We start from the raw sequence: 12030 nt of genomic DNA, 5'->3' as shown, positions 1-12030 counted from the left end.
AAATAACAATGGCTTACTTATCTCTAGTTTTCTTTTTTTATTATTTTTTTATTTATATATGACAGCAGAATACATTCAATCCTTATTACACATACAGAGCACAGTTTTTCATATCTCTGTTGTATACAAAGTATATTCACACCAATTCATGTCTTCATACATGTATTTGAGATAATATGATGTCCATCACATTCCACCATCATTTCTAACCCCATGTTCTCTCCATTCCCCTCCCACCCCTCTGCTCTATCTAGAATTTGTCTATTCCTCCCATGCTCCCGTCCCTACCCCACTATGAATCACCCTCCTTATATCAGAAAACATTAGGCATTTGTCTTTTGGGGATTGGCTAACTTCACTTAGCATTATCTTCTCTAACTATATCCATTTATCTGCAAATGCCATGATTTTATTCTCTTTTATTGCTGAGTAATATTCCATTGTGTATATATGCCACATTTTTTATTAATTCATCTATTGAAGGGCATCTAGGTTGGTTCCACAGTTTAGCTATTGTGAATCATGCTGCTATAAACATTGATGTGGCTGTGTCCCTGTAGTATGCTGTTACCTCTAGTTTTCTAATATTTACATCTGCAATCTCTTTCTTTTGCCTATCTGCACTAGTCAGTACTTAGAGTATCAAAGTACATAGTAGGATTGTCAGTGGGCATCCTGGTCTTATTACAAGCTTAGATGTTTTCTCCTATTAAGTATGCTGACTTTTGAATCAAAATACAGTAGACACATTTTTATCACTTTAAGCAAGCATCCATCCATCTTTCTTATTTTCTTGAGTGTCTTTTAAAAATCAATTTTGATTGTTTAATCTTTTGAACAATCTTTTTAACATTTTAAATATAATCAAATTATTTTCCCTTGAATCAATTACTATGATTAATTATATTCCTAGATTTACTAATATTGAGCCATCTTTACATTTCTCAAATATATTCCCTTTCTTTTAATGTGACATTGAGTTCTTCGCTAATATTTTACTTAGGGCTTCTGCATTGTAAATACAAGTGACATTAAATTAGAGTTTTATTTTCTGGGCAGTCTTTGTCAGTATTAATGTGATCCTAACTCATAAAATGCCTTTTGAAAGCTCTCTTTTTCTTTGTTTCAGAACAGTTAAAGTAGCATTGGAATCACTTATTCTCAAAAAGTTTGGTAGAATCCCTCCATGAAATCATCTGACCCTGGATCTTTTACGTTTAGAGTGGTGGTAGTGGGGTCTTTAACAATTATTTCTATTTATTTTATGGAAATATATTGGAATTAATATTGGCAAATTATGGTTTCCTAGAAAATGTGTTCAATCAATGATGTCTTTCAAAAAAGACTTCCTAGAAACTGCTGCCCATTTCATCAGATCGCTGAATATGGGTCTCATTATGACAATCCAAGAATAGTACAGACCCCAAGGAAATGTCTGCATTTCATCCAGATTTCATGGTTACAGCCAGAGACCAGGTTTTGCCTCTGTCATGCTTTCCAGGGATGCTTTGGCCTGAGATCCACTTTCTTCTGTCACTCTCACCTCAGACATTCCTTTACATTTTTGAGTTGCGACTTGGCCTACCTCCAAAGAGAATCTGAAGAAGAGTGCTTCAATTCCATCCCAGCACAAACCTGGATCAGGTGGCAGAAAGCCAGCATTCGTCTGCAATTTTAATGTATTAATGAGAAACAATAAATTAGTGTGTATAAAATTATTTGGTTGGCATATACCATAGCCAGTGTTACTGGTGCAGTCTTCTGTGAAGAACAGAGGTTCTCAGGGGAGCGTATTTGCCTCACAGGGAACACTTGGCAATGTCTGGAGACATTTTGGGTTGTCACAACTGGAAGATGAGGAGTGCTGCTGACATGTAGTGGGGAGAGGCCAGGATACTGCTAACCAGCCTCCAAATGCGCAGGAGAGCCTCAAAATATCAAACTATGCCAAAGATGAGAAACCCTGATGTAGAAATATTTTCTCTCTGCTTGTGTTCCAGGATTTTATAGCAACCTTGCCAGAACTTTCAGGATTCCATGGCCAGGACCTTTTTGGAATTTGGAGTAAAGTCTATGACCCTTTATATTGTGAGGTAAAAGAAAAAATATATATCTATATAAACATAAATATATTTGCTATCCAGTTTTATGCTTTATGCCTATTTTGAAATAGACAAATACACTTGCATTTTTTTCTTACAAATTTTTACTTGTTACTCCCTTTGATATTGAAACATAACTTCAGATTTTTCTTACATGAGCTTGAAAATTCTGACTTCTCTTTTCTCTGCATTATTTTATGGTTTTACCCTTTAGAAAACTGCAAACAGAATTATTTTTTTTCTATACAGTGATGCTTATTTACTTAGTCATTGAGGAATGCTGGATTCCCATCAAGCATTTCAATGAAAAACGAAATGTTTGTTACACAGAAAGAAGGGAGAAAACTTGCCTCGTCTCTAATACACAAGCCAACTGTAAGCCAGGCTATCAAAATTGGCCTGTCAGGAGAGAACTTCTTTACTGTGTGATGCATTTGAATTAATTTTGTAGCTAGATAAACTAGGGCTGTGTTTTTCAAAGTTCCCGGTATTTTTCACTCACCAGGCTCCACCTTCTGGCCAAAAGGAGTGTTTTCTCTTTTTTTCCTTTTTTTATTTATATATGACAGCAGAATGCATTACAATTCTTATTACACATATAGAGCACAATTTTTCATGTCTCTGGTTATATACAAAGTATATTCACACCAATTCATGTCTTCATACATGTACTTTAGATAATAATGTCCATCACATTCCACCATCATTGCTAACCTCTTGCCCCCTCCCTTCCCCTCCTACCCCTCTGCCCTATCTAGAGTTCATCTTTTCCTCCCATGCTCCCCCTCCCTACCTCACTATGAGTCAGTCACCTTATATCAGAGAAAACATTCGGCATTTTTTGAGGGGGGGGGGGGTTGGCTAACTTCACTTAGCATTATCTTCTCTAACTCCATCCATTTACCTGCAAATGCCATGATTTTATTCTCTTTTATTGCTGAGTAATATTCTGTTGTGTATATATGCCACATTTTTTAAATTAATTCATCTACTGAAGGGCATCTAGGTTGGTTCCACAGTTTATCTATTGTGAATTGTGCTGCTATAAACATTGATGTGGCTGTGTCCCTGTAGTATGCTGTTTTTAAGTCCTTTGGGTATAGTCCAAGGAGAGAGATAGCTGGGTCAAATGGTGGTTCCATTCCCAATTTTCCAAGAAATCTCCATACTGCTTTCCATATTGGTTGCACCAATTTGCAGTCCAACCAGCAGTGTATGAGCGTACCTTTTCCCCCACATCCTTGCCAACACTTATTGTTGTCTTCATAATAGCTGCCATTCTGACTGGAGTGAGATGAAATCTTAGAGTGGTTTTGATTTGCATTTCTCTAATTGCAAGGACCTGAACAGACACTTCTCAGATGATGATATACAATCAATCTACAAATATATGAAAAAAATGTTCATCATCGCTAGCAAAAGGAGTGTTTTCCTGTTTTCCCAGCACAGTTGGCACAGTTCTGACCATTCACCTGACCATCCACTTCTGATTTTTTGAGTTCCTCATGGGGGAGTTAGGGGCAGCAATTACTTTTATAGTTCCATCTCAGTAACAGATGACACCATGTGCCCCCTCTTTGGTAGTTCATTAGCCCAACTCAAGCTACTCTTTCAATATTTTCACTTTATCATCAACATCTGTTTCAATGAAATTTGTTAGCCTCGAAGACATTTTCAATGGAGACAAGAACCCACCGTTTTAGTTCCTTACTCTAGTTTTATTTTGGTTCTTTCGTTGGTGGGTTTTGTTTTGGGGATTAAACGCAAGGCCTAAAGTAGGCTAACTCCACACATCAGTTTGATCTGACCTATTCCATAAGGAGACCACGTTATGTGGTATCTTTCTCGTGTCTCTCTTTCTTACTTCTGTGTCACTTTGTTCTGCTCTTTCATGATCAATCAGTCTCTCTCTCTCTCTCTCTCTCTCTCTCTCTCTCTGAAACTAGGGAACTCCTAATCAGTTTTTTTCTAATGGGTAATAAATAATGACACTAGGTCTCTACCTGCACTGCCTGAAACTTGTTCATGTTTAACAAACATCTACCCAGTCCCTACTGTGCCCCAGGTATAAACTTTTAAGTTCACAGGGATGGGTATCTATTATTGAAGGCTCCAGCAAAATACATTGCCTATCCTAACAAGCCTCTCAGACAGCTCATTCAGCTTCAGAGAAAATACCATCTTACCCTGTAAGCTTATTCCTTCCCCCACAGATTCAAAGAAAGATTTCTAACTCTTGCATAAAGGAAGGAGCCACATCCTTGCCCTTCTGCACTCTTGTTCTGCAAAATAAGAATCACTCGTTTATCCAGAGTTAAGTCAAAAACTATAAACTTGGTAGAAAGGGGACATTTAGTTTCTGTACTTTTTTTCTTCTGAAAATCAATATCACTTTCTATTGTGGATATAAAGTCTTTAAAAGAAGTGGCAGGACAAGAAAGGCTGGCCCCAGTGGTTCTTGTGGGGCCAAAGAAGATTTTTAAAAAATCAACAAAGAGGATAGTCATTAATTAAAAAAAAATGCACAAATGTTTTCTTCTTTTTTCTTTGATACAGGCTGTCCACAATTTCACTTTACCCTCCTGGGCCACTAAGGACACCATGGCTAAGTTGAAAGAATTATCAGAATTATCCATTCTGTCCCTTTTTGGAATTCATAAGCAGAAGGAGAAAAGTAGACTCCAGGGAGGTAAGTTTTTTTGAAAATGAGATGTGTTTTGGATTTGTGGTTGTGGTCTGAGTCTGAGTCACAGTCCTATCACTGACCCACTGAGTGACCTCAGACAGATCTCTTAAAACTGTAACAATAACACCTGCTTCATAGACAGGGTTAAAATGAATGAATGTATTCAAAGGATTTAGAACAAACAGCAGCTGGTACATAATACACTGTCAGCAAACATTGTGTTACTGTAATCATCAATATTATACACTCTGGGCCTTAATTTTCTCATCTGGAAAATGAAAGCTTTGAGCTAACACTAAATAAATGGTCCTTTCTGTCCAGATCTCTTTATCCAGATGAAATAACCAAGGATTCATATCTGAGTCCAAAGAAAATCACTTGTGCCTGGGAGCCTATAAGACATGATTAAAAGTTAATAGAACCTATTTTGCAGGATCTATATATTTTATTTATTACAATTGATAAGTTTATGACGCAGCTTGAATTGTTTCACTGGTGTTGAAAGGTATTGAGATTTATTTGTCAGTGATGCCTCTTCTCGGATAGAATTGGCTTTTCCCAGCACAGGAGACCCTGCCATCTTGAAGGTAGACCCAAGCAGGAGGATTCTGGGCCCCTGTGATGAGGACAGGTGAGTAGAGGAAAGAAGCCAGGACCAGGTGGGTTAGAGATAGAGGCTGCGGCCTGTGAGGGCAGCTAGGTGGACACGCCAAAACACCAAGTGGGGTGCCAGGCTCAGAGATGGTTAATGTGAGGACATGCCTATTTTAGACATTTTGAGGAAACTGGTATGATCACATCAGGATTCCTGCCAAATGCTATTCACCTGATAAGGACAGGTCCATTAGAATCCCAAGAGAATGCATAGCAGCCGAGAATTCTGACAATTAGAGCTAGAAGTCAGTTATGGAGTCAATTATAGCTAGAAAAGCAGGGCTACACCTTAGGTATAGAGTGAGACAAGCTGTAACCAAGAGAAGAGCTAATAAGACATGAAACCAGGATGATTAGAAGCAAATTCATGTGAAATGAATGTGAGGTTGGGGCTAATAATGCAGGACAGTGGTCCCTAATGACATGAGGATGTTGCAAAGCTGCTGTGACAAAGTGCCCATAGCATGGTACAGAATCAGACCCAACGGAAATGTTCAGGTCTTTGCTCCACGTTAAGAATGGCACAAGCAACAAGCCCAGCCCTTGAGGAAGAGAGCACATCCAGAGAGGAGTCTTAGATGAAACCTAGCATGTCAGAAAAATTACCAGGCAAGGTACAGACTGTGTATAGGAGCAGACCCCAGGAAGGGTCTCACTGGCTACATAAGCACCAGGCCTCATTTCTGGTGCACCAGAATCAAGATTTATTTCCCCTCAGCCTCATCGTGATGGATTCAAGAATCTGGCCCTTCACTATTCCAAGTGCAGCCTATTGGCCTGCAACATCCCCTTACCTAACAGCTGGCTGGAAATGCAGAAGCTCAGGCCCCACTTGAAAACTGTTGAATTAGAATCCACAGTTTAGTAAAATCCCAATGATTTACACCAGAAAGGAATGAACAGTAATCTAATGCTGTGCAGATGTATATATATATATATATATATATGAAATGGGGTTTACTCTAGCAACGTGTTCATCTTTCCTCCTCCCTCCCCACTTACCCTCTTTGTCTACTGGAGGGTTATACTGGGGGAAGCCACTTCCTCTCTCTGGGCGTCAGTTTCCCCAACTGATAAGTGGATTCAACTAGACTCTATCTGTAAGTGTCCTTCCCTCAGGTATTCTCTGGTCATGGATTATATAGGTTGGCACTTGTGGGAACCCTCCTGCCCTACTTCCTAGAGGAAGTTCAGTGCCACTGATAAGCCAGAAAATTGTTTCCTGCGTGGTTCTTCCAAAACACGAGCTCCGCCCTATTGTTCCTATCTGACTAAGCATGAAAGATTTGTCAACGACATGCTTATTGAATGATGAAGCAGCTGAACACAGCCATGCACAGAAAACATCCATTGTCCTGCTGACACAGAATACAAGAACATCAGTACTGTGACCAGTATCTTCTGACGTTGACCCGAATTTCTGTTCCACCAATTGATTTCAGAGGTGACAATGTCTGGTGATGTGCACACATACACACACCCCAAAACTCCCAAGACTAGTTTTGGAACAAATACCCACTCTTTTTTTTCAAACATCCACTCTTGCTGTACACTAGAGTGTACAGCTAAATCCAGCTCACTGCCTGTTTTTGAAAATAGAGTTTTACTGAAGCAGCCATTTGTTCATTTGTGCAATGTCTCTGGCAGTTTTCATGCTACCGCTGCAGAGTTGAAAAGTTGCAACAGATCTAATGGCCCACAAAGCCTAAAACATTTACCATGTCACCTTTTACAGGAAAAAAATGTGCCAACTTTTTCTGTAGCCCATGAGTAAAAGAAGTGAAGTTTGTTTTTTCTGATCAATAATGTTTTGTCTAGTTCATGCAGATTTAAGAAAGGATGCCACAGGGAATTTAGAAGTTTGCTTTAAGTGAACAGGGATTTTTGACATACTGGGTTCAAAACCCAGGCTTTCTGCTTACAAGTCACACAATCTTGGGCAAGTTACTGAGCCTTTCTGAGCCTCTGCCATCCCGCCTATAAAATGGAACATTGGCATGCCAGAGCCCAGAGATGATTTGAGAGTCACCCCTAGCTACTCCTGGGACTAGGGAATAATCACCCAGAACTAAGAACTGATACCTTGTGACCAAGGCTGCAGCCTGCCCAAAAAGGCACAGGTTGACAAAGGGCAAGCCACTTTTGGCAGATGATTGTCATGACTTCCAGAAATTTGGCAACAGAGTTTAGTACCAATGTGGCATGAAGATCAAGTGTAAATCCCTAAAGTATTCCAGAGAAATTGAGACTTGTTAGAAAAACAGCATCCAGTTTCTTTCATTCATGGTAAATGCCAGCATCTGAAAAAAGAACTGATCACCTACCTCCTTGATTAACCCTTTATTGTGCTAATTGGTGTACAGGCCTATATCTTCCTAGTATTTCATAACACTCCTCTGATTCACCTAGCACAGTGTCTGACCCAGAATAGCTGCTCAGGGTTAACTTGCTGAGCCAACTACAGAATCTGGGATCATAGTCTATTAATGTCATGCCTGCTCATTGCCAAAAGCAAACACACACCATTGGTCATTCGTAAGCCAGGAGAACACATATACAGTAGAGCGACCAGCCAAGACACAGAAGTCTCTTTGTGACTCCCTAACATAGTTGGTCATGGAAGTCTATGAAGCAACGTGTCCTCAAGCAGAATCTGGCACTGGGAGGTACACCACAGCTTTCAGCATCTGCAAACAACATAGAGACTGTGCTCTGTGCACCTGCCTTTCGTCACCTCAGGAGCAACAAAAGTCAGGTGTTTGGATGTGAAGGGCAGAAAGCTCCCCTCTACTGATGACAGATAGTGAGAGCTAAAGATTCTGGCTGCTCCCCAATAGTGACCCCCAGGATAATCTGAAGAAATGGTCCACAGGCAACCCATGATCTGTGCACACATCTGGAGAATTGCTTTCTCCCAAGGCCTCCCATAAACCTGACTGTTGGAGAGTGAAAAAAGGAGGTGAAGACAGAAGTACATGCCCTGCAGTCATTTCAGTTCTGCTCAGGAGATGATCATTGGCTGACAACTGTCTTGTAAGATCTGGAAAAAAAATCTGAAATTACTTCCAAGTTATCAGCCTCCTAAACTGAAATTTAACAGAACCCATTACAGGAGAGTTCTAGAATGCACCAGTCTAGGTCTCCTTTCCCAGATGGGTGAGTCACTTAATGTCTCTGTGCTTCAGCTTTTTTAGCTATAAATGAGGGACAAGACTGAAACATCAGTTTAAAAAAAATGTGTGTAAGTTATGCTACCCAGCACATAGCTGAGGCTCAACCAAAGTTAGGTCTTTGCCTCTCTTGATAAATCATCAGAGAACATCCCCATTTATGAATAAGTTTGAAAACTAAAATATAAGCCTTGTTTGGTTCAGCTCCATTATTGATCTCTCTCCTTAAGGTGTCCTGGTCAGTGAAATTCTTAATCACCTGAAGAGCGCAACTCAATCCCAAAACTACAAAAAATTTGTCATGTATTCTGCGGTAAGTATTTCTGTCTTCATTTAACACCCATTTGTTTTAAGTGTGTGATCTCTTAGAGGAACCTCATCTTGATCCTGATTACTTCCCCATTACCCAGGGAATGGTAGGCATCTGCACAAAGATGTGAAGATTAAATGTGTCATTCTGGCCCTTGAGGAATTTACAATTTAATGGTAATGCTAACAAGAAAACAAACACCAAAGCAGTGTGGAAATACCATTCAAGCAAGGGCTTTGGGGCCTCCTAAAGGGTGGCCACCTCTCTGTTGCAGGAGATGGGAGAGATAGGCAGGTAGATAAGCAGGTAGACTCAGGCAACTTTGATACAGAGTCTCAGAATGTTTGAGCTGGAAGGCAGCTTGAAGATCATGCTTCTTAGGGTAAAATGTAAGGAGAGAAATGAAGCAGGGGAGACTCCCCCCACCCGGAAGGGATTTGCTCAGGGAGGTCAGGGCAGGGAGGACAGGATGGAGGCAGCATTTCAGAAATTAATTATCTTGTAGAAAGACCAGAATCTGGAACCGGCACCTAGTTATAAAGCTTATGTAATATCTAGAAAAACAGAGAGATCTAAAACCAGGGCAGCAAGAGGACAGGAAAAGGGGTTTGCTCGGTTATTAGGGAAACTCTGATTTGACTGGAGAAAGCCATGTTTTCATTCATGGCTGAAGATACAGGGAAGCTTGATTATTATATTATCCTCCATATGGAATAGGCTAGAGAAAAGTAGGCCTGAAATGAGCTGATTCTGTGCTTTTTTAGCTTCTAATCTGGTTTCTTTTTCTAACTTGTTGTGTGACTTCTATCAAATTCTGTTGCTCCTTTTCTTTTTCTTTGTTTTTTTTTTTTTTTAGATTAGTCCTCACCCCTTTTGAATAGGTGTACACTGTCATACAGTTTGGACAGTGAAATGTGGTCCCCACTTTATAGATGTGGAAGTTGAGAATTACCTAACACCAGATAGCTAATCAATGCCAGGATTGAAAATCATCCTGTATACCTTTCAGCCACTCTGAGGCAAACATTTAACTTTATTTATTTTATTTTTTATTTTTTGGCAGGGGTTAAGGGGATTGAATCCAGAGGCACTTTACCATTGAATTATATCCCCAGCCCTTATTTTTTTCTTTTTTTAAATTTTGAAATAGGGTCTTGCTGAGTTGTCCCACTAAATTACTGAGGCTGGCTTCAAACTTGAGTTCCTCCTGCCTCAGCCTCCCAAGTCACTGGGATTACTGGTGTGCACCACTGTGCCCTGCTACAATTATGTTTAAGCTACAATTGTGTTTAAGCTTCCTTATATTTTAACCTCCCTAAAACATTTATGGCCTCATATACTCTTCCACAACTTTAAAGTACAATGATACTAATCTATAGAAAAATATAATTTAGCATTAATGTGTTCTAAAATATCTTAAAGTTTAATGAAAAAAATCAATGGAACAAGCAAAAGCAGAGATTTGCTTTACTGGGAAAAGGCACAGGACTGAGAAGACTTGATTCAAGTTTACTTTATTCGATGCTTATTTGATGATAAGCAAGTTACTTAATGTCTCTGGATCTCAGTTTCTTCATTTTTCAAGTGGGAATATGTATGTAAATCTTACTATCTAGCACACAGCAGCAGATGCTGAAGTAAAATTAACTCTTTCCTTATTACTTATTATACTTAGTCCTTAGTACTTATTAAGACATTGGGAGTAAGGGAAATTAAATTGAATGGGAAACTCTAGTGGTGCTCTACAAGTGCATATCTATTGAATGCAAATCTGAACCAGCAGTAAAATGATTGAAAATGATTTGTTCCGAGTTTCTGTAGCATGACACTACTGTGAGTGGCCTACAGATGGCGCTAGATGTTTTCAACGGAATCCTTCCTCCCTATGCTTCTTGCCACTTAGTGGAATTGTACCTTGACAAAGGGTAAGTGCCTGATGAGTGGCCCCCAGGCTTTTTTATTATTGCTATTGTTGGCATAAGGGTGGTTGTGTCTGTCTTTGGTTTGCTTTTATATTTGGAGGAAAGAATGGTAGTAATAGGATCTGTTAGGGCTTTTTTGTTGTCATGAAGTCTTTTATTTGAAAATAATGTACATAACATAGTAGATGGAACAATTTTACAGAACCATTCTAAAAAAACAGAAATTAATTTTTTTAAAATTAAGGTATTCTAAGTTTGCTGACATTACATAGTTCTGTTGGTAAAAACAGCCTGATAGAAGACGTCATGAGAAAAATGAAGGTGCTTGGTGCTTAAACAACAAAAGTATTTCAATTAAAAGACTTTGAACACACCCAGGCAGCTCCTGGTGAGTCACATTCACCAGTAAAGATTCTTCTGGCTGGTGTTTACCTGGTGTGGCCTTTCCCAGGTGACCAAGCCCTTGTTTAAATAGTAGGAAGGTTAGATTTGAGAGACCAAATGTCACATTTTACCCAAAACTGAGGGAGCTCCCAGAATAGGTGACTTTTATTGTTAAAATGGGGCGAGTTGGATAAACCAGGAAGAGTTGGTTACCATAGACAAGGTCACACCAAAACTTTGTATCATTTGCAAGAGGAGTTGTTTTTTGGCAAGTCACCAGAACTCATGGGATATTATTGAAGAAATAAAGGAAAAGAAGGGGCCAAGTTAAGGCAGTGACCCCAGAGCTGTGTTCCAGGGTTGGTTGGGGAGATTAATTGTGCCTTCCTTTCAAGATAATCTCAGCAACTACAGGCAGGACCAGCCTGACACCCCCGGCCCCTCACTCAGAAGAGCTCATGCTTGTCTTGACAATCTGCTGCTGCCATCTTGAAGTTCTCCATAATCTTGAAACAAAAGGCTCTGAACTTAATTCTGCTAGCTTTGTTGTTTTGGATACATGTTTTTGGTCCCCCGAATATGTAGAACAGGAAAGTCGCAGTATAAAGACCTAATTCTCAACCAATACCTTCACTCCTTATGAAGAAAGTGAGTCCTACACAGTTAGGGAAGGGTAGATGTTTTCTTTATTGAACCTCTAACTGGGTGACACCATGATGAAGTCAAACTATAATGTGGTCTTAGCTGATTTGCTCTCAAATATCTTGGGTCAGAGCGGAGAGAAGCAAATGGAGACTAGAAA

The 12030-nt window shown here is 39.6% G+C and overlaps 1 protein-coding gene across 1 annotated transcript in view; it reads left to right on the top strand.

The window, feature by feature from the left end:
• The window catches only part of Acp3 (acid phosphatase 3), a 53610-nt gene that overhangs the window by 25267 nt on the left and 16313 nt on the right, over positions 1-12030 (top strand). The window contains exons 6-9 of the mRNA XM_046431254.2: positions 2001-2093; positions 4659-4791; positions 8843-8925; positions 10744-10847. Of these exons, the coding sequence (XP_046287210.1) occupies positions 2001-2093; positions 4659-4791; positions 8843-8925; positions 10744-10847 (413 nt within the window). The remainder of the gene's footprint in view (positions 1-2000; positions 2094-4658; positions 4792-8842; positions 8926-10743; positions 10848-12030) is intronic.

The sequence above is a fragment of the Marmota monax genome, unplaced genomic scaffold, assembly GCF_021218885.2.
Source record: "Marmota monax isolate L192 unplaced genomic scaffold, Marmota_monax_Labrador192_F-V1.1 WCK01_AAM20220418_F8-fsc00022, whole genome shotgun sequence".
NCBI lineage: Eukaryota > Metazoa > Chordata > Mammalia > Rodentia > Sciuridae > Marmota > Marmota monax.
This window is presented reverse-complemented; position numbering and strand designations above follow the sequence as displayed.